General features: G+C 46.2%; 1 protein-coding gene across 1 annotated transcript in view; it reads left to right on the top strand.

Annotated features, from left to right (window-relative positions):
• Nucleotides 1-16879, top strand: part of SFXN5 (sideroflexin 5) — a 136352-nt gene that overhangs the window by 63779 nt on the left and 55694 nt on the right. Inside the window, exons 7-8 of the mRNA XM_058278917.2 lie at nt 14973-15026; nt 16162-16218. Coding sequence (XP_058134900.1) covers nt 14973-15026; nt 16162-16218 — 111 coding nt within the window. The remainder of the gene's footprint in view (nt 1-14972; nt 15027-16161; nt 16219-16879) is intronic.

Below are 16879 nucleotides of genomic sequence, written 5' to 3'. Positions count from 1 at the left end.
TTTAATTAATAGTACAATTAAAAAGTGGTTTTATCAACAGTAACAAATAACAAATGTTATACAACAATGCAAGGTGTTGGTAGTGGGATGGTGTATGGGAATCCTGTGTTTTGCTCATGATTGTTCTGTAAACCCACACTTTTATAATAAAGGAAAACAAGAGGGAAAATCTCATCACTTATGAAATTACATGCAAAAGTTCTAAATAAAATAACAGCAAATTAAATTCAGCAATGTATTAAAATAACATTATAACCAATAGATGTACCAAGATTGGTAACATTAGAGAATATATCAAAATGGTCATTACATTAACAAATAGATGGAGAAACATGATGATCTATTTAGATACAGAAAAAGCATCTGATAAAATACAACTTTTATGTTGTTTTTTTTAAATAGCAGATTAAGTCTAGAAGGGAACCTCCTTACCTTGACAGAGTGTCTATCAAAGCAAAATAAAACAAAACAATAAAACCCTACCCCATAACAGGCATGATTCTTCTTTTTTTCCACTTTATTTTGAATACTTAAAAGCAGAAAATATAAACAACTAGAAAGAAAACATAGCTGAGTAAAAGCATATTTCTCAATTAAATGTACTGGATACATATAAATTTTTTTCGAGTTATATAATACGTTGCACAATATATTTGGTTCATAGTAATGCAATCATACAGTGTTTGTCCTTTTGTGTCTGGCTTGCTTCGCTTAACATAATGTCCTCCAGGTTCATCCATGTTGTCAATGCTTTATGACTTCATTTATTCTACAGCTGCATAATATTCCACCATGTGTATACACCACAGTTTGTTTATGCATTCATCTGTTGATGGACACCTGGGTTATTTCCAACTTTTGGCAATTGAAGCACCATTCATAAAGATGAAACACAAAGGTAATTACTTAATGTATGAGACAGGACAAGAATGCCTGATAATGCTGCTCTATTTGGCATTTTCCTGGGAGATTATCAAGTGCATTAAGAAAGAAAAAAAAAAGGCTAGTATTGGTATTGGAAAGGTAGAAATAAAAGTGTTCATGAGAATAGACAAACCATTGGAAACTGTTTTAAAAGATTTCTGCATGTAAGACAAGGATACAAAAATGAATTGTATGACTGTAAATCTGTAATAAACACCTAGAACATAATTTTTTAAAAGAATGCTTGCTTATAAGGTGTACCTAAAAGTAAAGTGAAGAAAAGATGTTCAAAACTGTTATGGAGAAACTTGTAAAACTTTATTGAAAGACATTAGAGATTTAAATAATTGGAGAGAGATATCATCTTGGTTGGAAATACTCATTGTCATAAAGATTGTTTACTTCAAATTAAAATGAGAGTCAGTGTAATTCCATTTAAAATCCCAGCAAGATTTTTCACAGAACTTGACAATACTGCAAATCATGTAAACAAGCAAAGGCCAAGAATAGCCAAGACAATTTTCAAGAATAAGTTGGTGGGAGAGGACCCAGCCTACCAGATCATAAGTAAGACAGTTTGTTTTAGTACAGCGATAAGCAAATAGATGAATGGAATGGAATAGCAAACCTGAAAACATGCCGGCCTCATATGAACACCTGGTATGTGACAGAGGTGGCATTGCAAATCAGTGGGGGAAAGGGTGACCATTTAATAAATGTTGCTGAGAGAGTTGGCTACTTAGATGGAAAAGAAATAAAGCCAGATCTCTACCCACCTCAAACACCAAAACACGTTTAAAGATGGAAAGAAGATATTTGCAGCATTGCTTATAATAGGAAAATATTGGAAACCACCTAGATGTCCACCAACAGGGGAATGGATAAGTTGTGGTTTAGTCACGTGATAGAATACTTACTGCAACAAAGGAATGAATTAGAAATGCATTTATCAGTATGAAACAATCTCAAAAACAACGTTGAATGGAAAAATAAACAGTAGCAGAATAATACATGCTGTATGAAGAAGTCATTTATATGAACTTTGAAAATTTGCAAGGCAGTATTATATATTCATGGGAACAAGGAACAACAAATTCATGATACTGTTTACCTCTGGGGAGAGAGAAAGAAATGGGTTCTAGGAGAACAGGGTTACTTCATTTGCATGTATAGTGTTATTTTTTTTTTTAAGGAAAAATTTTCACCAAAATTTAACAATGATAAATGTGACAATATGTGGATGCTCATTACATTATCCTCTAGATTATTTTTATGCTCGAAGTATTTCATTATATATACACATATTTTTAAAAATATATAAGTATTTATAGAGGGATATTACTCACACCTTATTTATATAATTTCCCTGAAACTACTACATTGTTCTCGAATATTCTGAGAAAGGATTAGAAATCTCTCATGCTAAGTTTTTTTTTAAAGAATTTCCTTGCATTTCTTACAGCTGTTGCTGTACATATTTCAAAGCAATGATGTTTGGTGTGTTCTTGGCAGTTTTATCTTTTTGATGGTTATGATCTATATATATATATACACTCATGAAATATCCCAGTGCTGTGGAATATTGTTGCTTTGAATTCTGTTTCATCTAATATTAGTGTTGCTCTTTCCTCTTTTATTTTGTTTTCCTGTATATTACCGCATGCATCTTTATATCAGGGTGACGTTTAATTTCTATCATTCTGTACTACATGTCTCTGGTAGACAAAATATAGCTGAATTTTACCATTTTTCATCGAGCTTGACAAACCCTGTCTTTACCTTTAATAAGAAAATGTAATACATTCATCTTCCTTTTGCCATTGGTTATTGAGACCACTCGTTCCATCAAACCAGATGGTTTGTTGGTTTGTTTATTAGTTTATTAAGCTCTATTTCTTTTCCTGGTGTGTACTAGAGTGATAGTTTTCAATGGTGCTTTTACTTTCTTAAGTGTCTTGGAAGGGGAGCATCCTAATTCTAACTACCATTCATTTGTAGTTTTTTCCAGAGAGGCTGCCTTGTATTGATCTCATCAGTGTCAATAATTGGATAGTAAATATGACTTCCCCAGCCCCGCCAACACAGGAAGAGGCTGTGCCTTTTTATTCTAGTCTGCCCACCCTTGGACCCATACACACCTACCAGGTTTTTGGGCATAATCTGGAATCTCATCAGATTAACAAATCCTTTCTTGACACCTGTATTAGACTTCACAGTTACTTAGGCTTTCCCCCGTGTGTGTTGTCGGTTTTGCTATAGTACTTACTTGAGTAATATTTAGAGCTTGCGGGCTCTCTGAATCCTTGCATATCTACAAATGTCTATTTTTCACTTTCACACGTGAACAATAGTTGGCCTGAGTTTCTTTTCCTTTATAGGGTAACTCCTCCCCAGCCCACTCCCACCTGTTCCCTGGGATCTTTTGATATTTTTCTCTTTATCTTTGGAATTCAGAAATATCCCTGGGATTTAAAATTGTATCCTCTGTATATATATTTTTAATTCTACAAGTAATACGCGAATATGTTCTTTGGAATTCAAAAATATCACCAGGATTTTTTAAAGATTATTTTAAAAACTATGTAAGTAATACACAAATATGTTCTCTCAGCCCAGGATTCAAACAATACAAAAAAAAGGGGTAAGTCTACCAATTCTTAACCCCAAATCGACTCCTAGAACTACCTCAGAAGTTTGGTGTGAACTTCCAGGCCTTTTTCTATCATTTGCACACATGTGGATCGTCATTTAAAATATTGTTGTTGCTTTTTCCATTGAGAATATAACAGTCTACTTATTTATCTACGATTAGTTTATTACACTTAACAGTTTGCCTAAATAAAGGTCTGCTCCATCCATCCATCCATCCACCCACCCACCCATCCATCCATCCATCCATCCATCCATCCATCCATCCATCCACCCACCCAACCACCCATTCATCCATCCATCCGCCCACCCATCCACCCACCCAACCATCCATTCATCCATCCATTCATTCATTTTTCCTGCTATGTAGTAGTCTTTCCCCTAGTCATAGATTTAGATTGTTTCTGATTGTTTACTGTCAGAAACAGCAATACCATGAAAAATCCCTATGAAGTTTTTTTTGCACAAGTATGAGGATTTCTCAAGGGCAGATTCCTGAAAGTTAACTTACTGCATAAATTTTTAATAGAAAGACTATTTCACCACACTTTTGTAACACTGGTATTCATCTTTATAATGTTTTTGCCAGTCTGATGGGGGAGGAAGTGGCACCTCATTACAATTTTCATTTTCATTTCCCTGAGCACCAAAAATATAACACCTCTTTTCATCTGTTTTTTGATCACTTGTATTTTCTCTTCTGTGAATGACCTGTTCAGATCTTTTGTCCATTCTTCAATGGGCTGTATTTTTCTTGTTTATAAAATTTCTATATATACATTGGATATCAAACTATATATATGCATACACATATATATATATATCAAATCTCCTCTCCCAGTTGTTTTTCATTTACTCTGTGGTGTGATTTGTTACATAAAAATTTTAAATATTGATGTTTAAAAATGTGGTGATCTTTTCTTGGATCGATTTTGGGTCTTATTCCTGTTTCTCTCCTCCACCTCCTTTATTAAAATAATTACGTTTATAAAGAGTTATGCCTAGGAATCAGCACTTCCATGTATTTATCAATTCTTCTGGTTTTCTTTTTTAATTCATCTATTTCTGTGTCTTTGCCTCTGAGTATAGCTTTGTGTATATCTAATACATTTTCACATATAATGATCCTATGTTATTATTCTCTAAATAATTTTGAAATTATAATACTCAATACATTTTAAATTCCAAGTCATTGAGTTTTAAAAGTGTATTCTTTTGTTATTTTCTAGTTTATTTTGTTTTTAAAAGTGTACCTCTGTGATTACACCATTTGGGATTATTGTGGTTTTCTTTGTAGCATAGTATATGATTATATCAGTTAGGATTAGATCATCTGCATATAACAGAAAATCCAAAATAATAATGGCTTAAACAGAATAAAAGTTTATTTTTCTCTCATATCAAAGAAGGTTGGAGATAGGCAGAGTCCCACGATGTCATCAGGAAACTAGACCTCTTTCTTTCTATACCACCATTCTCACTGTTGGCTTCTATCTTCAAAGTAAACTCATAGTTCAGATTGGTTGCTGGAGTTCTAGCAATCACATCCTCATTCCAGGAAGTAGGAAAAGGGGAAGAGTAAAAGAATGTACTTACCAACAGAGTCAGCTTCTGGATGCTTACATTTCATGTAAGATTTAGCTGGGTACATAGTTATACTATGGCTTCTATTAAGAAAGAAGGGAAGAATGGTTATGAGGTAGGCAAACAAGAGCCTCTCATAACCATTTTTATAAATAATCCATCAGCACTGGAAAAAAAGATGTATCTTTTGGGGCAGTATCATCTCTTTGCCAAGCCAGAGAACCGAATATTTGAACTGGCAAAAGTTGCATCAGAGGCCAAATAGACCCTTACATAGTCAAGGATTGCCAACACCTGGGATAAACTGGCTAGCCCAGGCAGGCCAGCCCTGCCTCTAGTCGCAGGTTGTGGCTGAAGTCCACCCCTCACTGCTGTTCTGGCCTCCTCCCCAAAACAAGCCAGTCATTTCAGGATCAGGGCCCCGTGGGCAGGTGGGGAGCTTGGCAGGTGCTGCGAATGCCCTAGTGAGCCCAGCCCTCTGCCTGGAGTACACATCCCTGGGGAATAAATGTGGCTGCTGAGAGCTAGGACTTCCTGACCTCTGACGTGCTGTATGAGCACCTGATGAAGGCAAAACAGGTCACATGCTCTCCTCTCCCACTATCTAGCCCCAAATTCCCATATCCCAAGATTCAGAATAGCTGGGCCAGAGGCTGGTTCCCAGAGGAGCCACTGGACAAGGAGAACCTGGTGGCCCTCCCTCTTGGCCCTTTATCGTGGACAGACCCCTGGAGACCTGCTTCCTTCCTGGGCACCACCCCGCCTCCTGCGAAAGGAGCACTGTGGCTGCTGCAGCGCCGCCATCCCAGCCTGGCTCCCACCTGCCACATCAGCTTCCCGCTGTCACCGGGTGGCGCTCAGCATCTCTGCAAATGCCTGGTCTGAAAAGGCGTGGAGGGTCCAGTCCACTCCTTAGGGAAGCCCCTGTCTGATAGAGGGGACGAGAAACACACATATGCAGAAGCCACCAGAAACGTTGACCAAAATAGAAGCAGGGGTGCCAGCACCCGCGGTAGGACCTGGGTTCCTAAGGGAAGGAGGGGAGGCGTGGGGAGGCTGGCGGGGCCCGACCGACGCCCGCAGAAGCAGCATCCACGCCACCTCCTGCGCAGGTGAGCAGCCCGCCCCCCAGTTCCACGGCCTTGCCTGAGTGACCCCCCCTTCCCAGAGCTTCAGGAGAAACGCGCTGGTTTCCTCCCAGAGGCTGCTGCCAGTTTAGTCAGCAGATTTCACAGATCCACTGGCACCCATGTAGTGTCTTATTTTAAGCTTAACATTTGAAGATGGGAACTTTTCCCTCCTTTGGTGTGTGGCAGAGAGATCCCGATTTATACATAAGCACGCAGCTAAGCCAGCGCGCCCAGGGCCGCTGGGCCCTCCTGCTGCCCGAGGCCTGTGCGGGTCAGACGTCGCCTTCCCCACCAGCTGGGGTGGCGTCTTCCCATCGGCGTCCTCACTCCCAGGGCTTCCACAGGCAGGTGTGCAGCGCCGCCTTGCCCTGCCCCTGTGGCTGGGTAGAGGCAGGGCCACGCACTGGCCCGTGGTCCCCTCCTGCCCCCTCTCCCCGCCGCCCACTGCCACCCGCGCCCTGCACCTCCCGAGCCAGGGCCTGGCCTTCTCTTTCCCATCTGAGTTTCTCCTGGGCAGCCGCAGCACCTCCCTGCTCAGCCCTGAACTCCCCTGGGCACCCCCCCCCCCATGGCACATCTGGAGCTCTTAGGCTGGAGGACAGATCGCCCGTACCCAGCGGGGGGTCAAGGGAGGCAGCTGGTGAGCGGCCAGTGAGTCCAGTGGCTCTGGATAGATCCAGGCAGATTCCTGTCCTGGGAAATTAAGAACGGCATGCCAGACCTTCTCCTTTTAGCCCTGCAACACGTGGGCATGGAAACCCCATGTGCTGGCGGGTGCTGGCGCAGGCCACCTCATCCCCAGGTGGCACTGCAGAGGGGTTGCTTTGCCCCCTCTGTGTCTCAGAGCCTTTCTGACTTTTCCCTGGAATCCACCAGCCAGGGACCAGTATTTCTTTGACAAAAGAGCTTTTCTTTAATGGCCTGGATCCTTTAGAGAGCAACAGCCCTAATGCACTGATGTGTTACTTTTCAGATTAGCCCCATGAATGAGCAGGTGAAGACAAAGTAGGAGGAAGAAACAGGCAAGTTGGTGGTACCCAGGTCCACGGCGGGTCTATCGGAAACGAGGAGGACTGTGCTAGGACCGAGCGTGTGGTCACTGTGGAGGGAAAGAGCTGATGGCGAAGGGCTAGTGCTCTCCCCGTTAGGACTCCCAGCGTGTGAGGAGGGAACGTAGAATGGCCTCGCCTCTCCAAAGCTCTCAGGGAGACATTCTTCAAACAGACACTTAGTACTGAGCTGCATGCTGCAAAGAAGCATACAGGCTGCCAAGGGAGCCTACAATGGGGACCTACCCTCACTGTGAGGATCAGGGAAGGCTTCCTGGAGGAAGTGACTAATGAGCAGAAACATGAGAAGGAATTAGCCGAGTAGAGGTGGGCTGGAGGGGGAGAGGGACAGTTATTGTTGCCATCTTTCCCCTAGCAAGATAATTCCATACCCCAGAGTCCTTCCCTGCCTTAAGTTTCACCACGCAGTTGCTTTGACACACGCCCTGTTTGCACTTGAGATTCTCCACACCCTTTTAAAGCCTTCTTCTATCACTTGAGGAGGGGGTCAAGGCTTGCTCAGTTCTCCTTTTCTGAGCCCCAATAAATACAGCTCCCAGGATTGTGACCAGTAGCTTGGCTGCCCTCGTCCTTGTCTTCAGCTGTGCATGTCCCGCTTCTGGCCAAGCAGATTGGAATACCTGGGGATTCCTCTCTCCCAGAGTAAGACCTCATTTCTCTGCAGTGGTTAAACACTCAAAAGGAAGTCTGAAGTCAAGGTGTGATTTTTTTGTCTTGTGAGCCACTTACCATATGGTGCCACGGGCCCTTCCTGAGTCTCCCCTGAGACTAGGCTCAAGCACAGACTCCCCTTCTTCCTGGACCTGCCAGGGCAGCACCAGAGGTGGATTAGTAGTCAGCAGGGGGAAGCGGACTTGGCCCCGTGGTTAGGGCGTCCGTCTACGACATGGGAGGTCCCCAGTTCAAACCCCGGGCCTCCTTTACCCGTGTGCAGCTGGCCCACGCACAGTGCTGATACGCGCAAGGAGTGCCCTGCCACGCAGGGGTGTCCCCCGCGTAAGGGAGCCCCACACGCAAGGAGTGCGCCCCATAAGGAGAGCTGCCCGTGTGAAAGAAAGTGCAGCCTGCCCAGGAATGGCACCGCACACACGGAGAGCTGACACAGCAAGATGACACAACAAAAAGAAACACAGATTCCCAGTGCCACTGATAAGGATAGAAGCAGTCACAGAGGAGCACACAGTGAATAGACACAGAGAGCAGACAACTGGGAGGGGGAAGGGGAGAGAAATAAAAATTTTGAAAAATAGCAGGTGGAGTGGTGGGTTGACAACCAAGGCTGCCTGTGGGACCAGATGAGTAGTGAAGACACAATTTGAGGTGTATTTGTAATGGCACAGAATTTGGGGCCAGAAAGGACAGTGTGTTTGTTTGTTTGTTTGTTTTAGGTACTGTGGGCCAGGGATTGAACCTGGGACCTCATGTGGGATGCCAGCGTTCAACCATTGAACCTCATGGCTCCCTGAGTTGTTTTTTTTTCATTTGTTTTGCTTGTTTGCTTTTGGGTTTTTTTAGGAGGCACTGGGAACCAAACCCTGAAGCAGGCACTCAACTGCTTGAACCACATCTACTCCCCTCACTCTTCATATATGGTGTCCCTGTATCAGTTAGCTAATTGCAACTAAGAGTACTGTGTAACAAACATTCACAGAATTTCAGTGGCATCCATAGCATTTATTCTTAGGGACATGTGGCTGGCTGGAGTTTGGCTGGTCTAGATTAGGATCAACAAGTACGGCAGCAGTACTGTGGGTCAACTGGGAGTCAGCTGACCTGGGCAGAGCTCTGCTCCTCATACCTCTCGTCCTCCTTGGACCAGCAGGCTAGTCAGGGCATGTCTCCTCAAGGTGACATTAAAAGCACAAGGGAGAAAGCAGAAACACATGCGGTCTCTAAGGCCTGGGCTCAAAACTGGCCCACTCCAGCCACTTCTGTCTATACACCATTGGCCAAAGCAAGTCTTATGGCCAAGCAAAGTCAGGAAGGCGGGAATTACATTCCTCCCATGATGAGGGTATGGATTCAGGGAGGGGTGAAAAATTGGGATGGATAATTACCTACCCTCCTCCCCCTAGGGCAGGGCTTTAGGCCATGCAATTAGGCCTTTAATAAAAGGACTTAAGAAGAGATGACTGATGATGGACATTGTCACATTCCATCAAAGTCTTCTCCCTGGGCAAGAACTATTTAATGTCCTGAATAATCAGCAAATTAGGAATGAGCCTAACTTTGCATTGAGTGCTTCGGGTGACATCAGAGAGAAAGATTCTGATTCTACCTTCAGGAGCTCATCATCCTTTGAAGGATAAAACTGTGCTCAAAGATGAGCTGGCAACAAGATGATGCTAAATTGTGCAATGCAGATTGTGGAGCTCAGAGAAAAAGACAGCCCCGTGGTAGGCAGGAGTGATTGGCCAAGGCTAGAAGTGAACTAGATAGGAGAGGAGTGATAACTACAGCTAACACGCGCACGCCAGACCCTGTGGCGAATTCTTTCCATGCATTATCTAATTCTCATGACCAGGAGAGGTACCAGGATCACCCCCAGTTAGCATACGACAAATCGGAGGCGCAGGCTGCTCAGGCAACTTGCCTGTGGTCACACAGCCGGGAAGTGCTGGGGTCAGGATTGGAGCCCAGCTCTTCCTACAGCTGGAGCCTGCGTGTTCCTTAGTGCCTCACACCCAGCTATTGGGGGGGACACAGCAAAGTTGTGCAGGGGTGCAACCTCTCACAGGCTGGGAGCCCTGGAGGGGACCCCAGCTGTGTCGTGAACTAAAAATGGGAACTAAGATAGGCTGTCAGATTGGCCAAGATCCTGCAGCGAGACGGGATGGAGGCTGGGCTAGAAATCCTAGCTGCTGGCTCCCGTTGCTTCCACTTTCCCTTTGGACCAGCCACGTTCTGGGCTCTCTCCGCCCATCTGCGTGGCCGCGCCTAGAGCAGCTCCCTCTCGGGAGAGATGCAGTCTACTGGCATTGGAGCTGGGTGGACTGGCTCCCTCTCTCTCTCCATTTCTTTTCCCCTTCCCCCTGCCATGTTCTGGAAAGGGCAGCGGGAGGGAATGTGGGCAGGTTGCACCAGAGATATACATCTGAGAACTGAAGGGAACATTTATTTTTAATTTAGACTTAAAAAGAAAAAAAGGAAGTTATAAAATATCTGCTCTTGCTCCTGGGAGTGTGCAGATGGTGCTGCGTTTTGCCTAATAGGGAATGAGCTGGCATCCGCCTCGGCTGGTCCCTGCCAGCCTGCCTGGAGGGGCTGGAGGGCAGGGCCCTGCACCCCTCACCTTAGCTGGGAGTGGCTCCCTCGGGCCCCTTTTGGCCAGTTCAGCTTGGTCACACTGGCCGACCCTCTGTGAACTGCTGTTAGGATGTTAGAATTTACCCACTTTACACACTCCGAGGGACCTAATTAAATCATCTGGTTATGGTCCTGCCCAGGTATTAAAAAGGGCTTTTGGTCTTGTGCTTAGGGACCGTATTTTGCTCTCCTCCCCTGGGAGCAGCACGGAGTCTGCCAGGTAGAAGTTGCTCGATAAATGGGCATGAAATGTTGACTGAATTCCCTCTTCCTTTGGGTTCTGAGGGATGAGCTAGAGAAGAAACATTCTAAAATCAGAGAACTGCGATCCCCAAGCCAGGAATCAGGAGACGTGACTCTTTCCCCAGCTTGCTACGAGGTCTTGGGCAAATTACTGAACTTCTCTAAGCCTCAGTTTCTCATTTGCAAAATAGGGAAAGTGACCTCAATTTTGTCTGACCCCCAGAGTTATTATGAGGAATATGGTATGTGACATGTGACATATGGGGACATGCTTGGCAAACTCAGTCAATCATCTGTGCTTTAAGAAAGCATGAGGTGGGAGCAGAGGTAGCTCAAGCCTTTGGTTGCCTCCTTCCCACATGGGTTCGGTTCCCAGTGCCCCCTAAAAAGATGAGTACACAACAAACAGACACAGAGAGCAGACAGCAAGCGCAAACAACCAGGGTGGGGGTGGTGGTAAATAAATAAAATCTTTTTAAAAAAGAAAAGAAGGCATGAGGAGATGTATGGCAACAGTCAAAGATGCTGGTGTGGATGGCAGGTCCGAGGTAAGGCAGGAAGTTGGGATGGGAGACTGGTGGGGGTTGGCTAGCAAGGTGAAAAGCCTGCCGATCACGGAACCATGTGCAGTGTGTGTGTGCAGTGCAAAGCCTGGGTGCTAGTTTAGTTTATGTAGGGCTCTGGTTTGTTCTGGAAAACAGGTAGTGCTTTTTTTTTAGGAGGTACCAGGGATTGAACACAGGACCTCGTACAAGGGAAGCAGGTGCTCAACCACTTGAGCTCCATCCGTTTCAAGACGATGCTTTTTTTAAAAAATGTGTGCTATGAAATAAAACAAGGGAAAATGAAAAAGAGAGGAAAGACGGGAGCAGCTGTGGCTCAATCAGATGAGCTCCCGTCTACCATATGGGAGGCCCTCGGTTCGCGTCCTGGGGCCTCCTTGTGAAGGCAGGCTCACCCACAGGCTGCGGAGTGCCGCCCAGCCTGGAGGTGCCACGGGGAGCCAACTCAGCAAAGGTGACGCAACAAAAGAAAGGAGACAAGCAAGAATACAGAAGAGCCGGCAGCGAATGAACCCAGAGAGCAGACAGCAAGCAAGCCACAAGGGGGGAGGGAAAAATGAATAAATACAGACACAGAAGAACGTACAGCGAAATGGACACAGAGAGCAGGCAGCATGCAAAAAGTCACAAGGGGGGGATTAAAAAAAAAAAAAAAACAGAGAAGAGAACAATTAGGGAAGAGAAGAAAAGATGCAGCCAGGAGTGTGGTCCAGCCGTGAGGGCCTGAGAACTCTGACCTGAGCGCTAGGGGGATTGCTAAGGAGACTGTGAATCATGGGCAGCGTCCTGGACAACAGTTGTCTGGTAAATATGATGAGTCCCAGGGGGCTGTCTTAGGACGTCCCTGGGGACACAGTGGGGGTTGGGAGGGGGAGACAGTCTAGTTCTTGTCACATGTGCTCTATCCAGACAGATGGGGGGATGCTCTGCAGAGAGCAGCTTTCGTGTCCTCGGGCTTTGGGAGGCGGTTAGAATTGCACATGGGAACACCCTCATGCGCTGGCTCACACACCCCCGTCCCAGCTCCACTTCATCTCTGCGTCTGGCTCCTAACTGGGGTCCTAGGTGCCGTGGGGGATGCCTCACCTTCATGTGACCTGAAAACTTGGATCTGAGAATAAAATCTGAAATCTCAGTAGGACCTCCCAGGTCAACTGCTTCACTTTATAGGTTAGAAAGCTCAAACCCCAAAGGGGCCGGAGAGCACGAGGGAAGGAGCTGAGTCTAAGACCCCTGGTCTCCTGGCCATATCCACTCCTCCTAAGCTGACAAGGAAGAGAAAAAGGCTTGGGCTGTCATTCTGGGGAAAACACCGCCTAGGAGAATTCTTTGCTGGAGCTCTGGAGTGGCTTTACATTATGTAATTTTATTCAAACTGATATGGGCCAATAAATATAAATGCGTGTATGCGTGTTCGCTGTTTTAAAACATTTTAATGTTTAAAACATGATTTACTAATGGTGCTGAGGATGTCTAGAATTTGATTTACGGCATGGTATTGAATGTTTATACTTGGTTCCTTACAGAAATTCTTGCCAAAGAACCATTTTATCTACAGGAATAATAAATAAGTCAATATGTGGATGGTTGTTCACATTTTTTCCCCATATGCAGCGCACTTGGTGGATATTATTTTGCACACAAACATTCCAAAGGTAAAATCAAGAGACCCACATGGGTCTCTGAAGTCCAAGGATTGCAGTGTCAAACTCAGACTGTTATTCTTGACTTAAGCCAAAAGAACAAAGTCAGTGAGTTTAGGTCGTAGGTGATATTTGGGCCTTGGGAATGATGGAGTCACTCTTCTGTAACCATACTTAGACAAACATGTGTGCATGCTCATTCACTCATTCACCCATTCATTCACTCATTTAACAAATACTAGACATCGACATTTCATTCAGTAGCTTAACCTTGGGATAGGTCTTTGTTTCATGGAGGCTCAGAGATAGCAGATAAAAATTCCAATGTGTTTTGGTAAATATTTAAAGCCTTTGAAATGATTTTTCTTTAATCCTCTCAAAAATCCTATTGGATGGTGTAGCCGTTTGATATAGTTATGAATTCCAAAAATAGATATTGGATTATGTTTGTAATCTGGTCTGTACCTGGGCATGATTAAATTATGATTTGGGCTTTGACTGGGCCATGTCAGTAGAGTGTTGAATCCCCACTCTTTGGTGGGCGGGGACTCAAAAGATCAAAGACATGGCAAAGGACAGAGTTGGAGATTTTAATCTTGGAGTTTGAAGCTGGAGTCTTGAGCTGGAGTCCCGGGAAGTAAGCACACAGAGGAGCATGGTTGTGAGGAAAGAGAAGAGAGGAACCCTGAGCCCAGAAAGAAGCCAGCCCTGGGAAGAGAGGAACCCTGAGCACAGAGAGAAGCAGCACCTGGAAAGAAAGGAATCCAGGAAGCCGGAACCCTGGCAGACATTGGCAACCATCTTGCTCCAACACATGGAAATAGACTTTGTTGAGGGAAGTAACCTATGCTTTCTGGTCTGGTATCTGTAAGCTCCTACCCCAAATTAAGTACCCTTTATAAAAGCCAATAGGCGGGAAGTGGACTTGGCCCAGTGGTTAGGGTGTCCATCTACCACATGGACGGTCTGCAGTTCAAACCCCGGGCCTCCTTGACCCGTGTAGAGCTGGCCCACACGCAGTGCTGATGTGCACAAGGAGTGCCGTGCCACGCAGGGGTGTCCCCGTGTAGGGGAGCCCCACGCGCAAGGAGTGCGCCCCGTAAGGAGAGCCACCCAGCGCTAAAGAAAGTTCAGCCTGCCCAGGAATGGCGCTGCACACATGGAGAGCTGACACAACAAGATGATGCAACAAAAAGAAACACAGATTCCCGTGCCGCTGACAACAACAGAAGCAGACAAAGGAGAACATGCAGCAAATAGACACAGAGAACAGACAACTGGGGGGGTGGGCGGAGGAGGGGAGAGAAATAAATAAATAAATCTTAAAAAAAAAAAAAAAGCCAATAGGCTTCTGGTATTTTGCATCAGCACCCCTTTGGCTGACTAATACAAATGGCCAGGTCATGAAGGAGCCAAGTCTTTACATTGAAGTGGAAGTGTTCCTTTTGTTTGTTTTTTTTATTTCTGTTGTCTCCCCCCACCGATTATGTAAATAATACATGCCCATTATTCAAAAGAATATGGAAGTAGTTGAAGCAGAATGCCTTGTAACCTGACCTCTAGAGACACGCACAGTTTATAGTTGGCGAGCTGCACTGTAGTATTTACTGCTTGGAGATATGTAGGTGTATGTGTGTTTCTACATACAAGATGAGATATGTTTTATGTACAAAAATGGGATTACACTATACAAACAATTCTGCAACCTAATTTTTTCCGTTGTACACCCTCTCACTGTGGGCATCTTTCCACATCAGTTTGTAGAGATCCAGCTCACTTCTGTGCATGGCTGTGTAATTTTTCTTTATAAAAATGTCAGGTGTTTCCTTTCATTTCTTCAGCCTTTCCCCTTTCTCCTAGGTAGTCGGTCTTCTCTTGCCAAACCAGACCCTGGCGTCCACTGTCTTCTGGCAGGTAACAGCCCCCTGGCAAACAGAGGGCCCTTGGAGGAGAGGCCCAAACAAGTGCTGCATAAGGACCCCTGGCCTGGTGTCATCTGTCCTGTCGGGTGGAGGCAGCCCACTCCCCACCCCTCCCATGGCCCAGGGGGCAAAATGCAGGACTTTGAACCAGCAGGTGTCACTCGAACCCAGGGGTTCTTCACAAGGAGTCCATGAACTTGAATTGAAATTCAAAAACACATTATTCTTGTAGGGACGTGCTGGTGCGAGTGTGATGTATTTATTAAATAGTACACAGTATCGTGTGGACTTAGTAAGGGGTCTGTGGTTTTCACCTGCCTGGCAAAGGGGCCCATGGAACAAAAGAGGTGAAGAACCCCTGCTCTAACCTTTGGACAGAGGCCACAAGGGCTAGCCTGGTGCCCTCGCCTGGGACACGGTGGCTTGTTGGTGGCCGCCTCCACTGCGCCTTGTTCTCTAGCCAGTGACCCCAGCGCCCACAGCCTCGTTTGACAGCCACCTCACCCAAACCTGTAGGGGAAGGTAAATCCACTCCCAACCCCAAGACAGTGAAGTGGGTGAAAAAGCGTCAGAAACCCTGTTCTCTGCTCGTTGAGACAATCTGGGTGTGGCTCCCTGAAAATGATTGAGAACGTTTGTGTGGGAGAAAGAGGGTCAGAAAGAAACACATCTGTCCGGTGGAAAACGTAGAGCCTTCCCTTCATAAAACTCCCAACAATGCCTGTGTCTGGGCGCTGGGGGTGCTGCAGGACAGTGGCCTAGGATGTTTTTTAGAGGTTCGGGGTCCTCAGTCATTCCAGGGGCCAGGATGTCACGCAAGTAATGTAACAAGGATGACCGTGGCCAAGGCGGTGGGTCCCATGGCGGGCAGCGCGTACCACCTTCCCGGGGAGGTTACCATTCCTCGAGCAGGGTGGACTGGTTTGCCAGGAGGCGAGGGTTTTCCCAGGACACCGGACTTCCGGCGCGAAAACCTGAAAATCCCAGGCAAGCTGGGGCATTTGGCCACGCTCAGCCTGGGATAGAGGGACCAGCTGTGAGCTGGAGCAGCGCTCTCTTTCTTCCCGGAGGACCGTGGCTGGTGACCTCGCCTCCCCTGACGTCTCCTCTCCCCCATTGCCTTGCAGTGGCTGAACCAGAGCCACAACGCTTGTGTCAACTACGCAAACCGCAACGCTACCAAGGTGAGCGCCCCTGGCCTCCACCCGCTGGTGGGATTCAGTCCGGGGACCCGTGACCCTCCCTACCGCGTGGCAAGTCCCCGTCGCGGCTGCCTCCTCCGGGCTAAGCTGTGCCCTCCTGGCACCCTATCCCGTGCTGCCTTTGAGGAGGGGGCCATACGGTCAGACCCTCGCCTCGCTGAGGCATCTGGGCAGGAGCTCGCATATGGGTCTGGGGGTGGGTGATGCAGGGGAGAAACTCTGCTGGCTTCAGAATTTTCCTTGGGTACCTCTTACTCCCAGATCTTGGAGCAGGACGACACCAGCCACCTGGGGACTGACTTCCCGTAGTGCAGGGGTTCTTAGCAAGGGGTCCGTGAGCTTGAACTGAAATTCAAAAAAACCTTTATTCTTGTGGGGACGTGTTGGTGCAGGTGTGGTATATTATTAAATAATACACAGTATAGTTTGAATTTAGTAAAGGTCCATGGTTTTCACCAGACTAGCACAGGGGTCTGTGGAACAAAAAAAGCTAAGAACCCCTGCCCTAGAGCATCCTCCAAGCCTGCCCGGAAGCTGCCTCGGGGCCCCCAGCTCCCAGACTGCTGGCCACGAAGCCGAGGGATGGCTCCCGAGAAGGGAGGGGAGTCTGACAGGAAGGGCACCCCCCCCAGACCCCTGCACT

The sequence above is a fragment of the Dasypus novemcinctus genome, chromosome 17 (genome assembly GCF_030445035.2).
Source record: "Dasypus novemcinctus isolate mDasNov1 chromosome 17, mDasNov1.1.hap2, whole genome shotgun sequence".
In the NCBI taxonomy this organism is placed as follows: domain Eukaryota; kingdom Metazoa; phylum Chordata; class Mammalia; order Cingulata; family Dasypodidae; genus Dasypus; species Dasypus novemcinctus.
The sequence above is the reverse complement of the archived record's forward strand: the minus strand, read 5'-3'. Positions and strand labels throughout refer to the sequence as shown.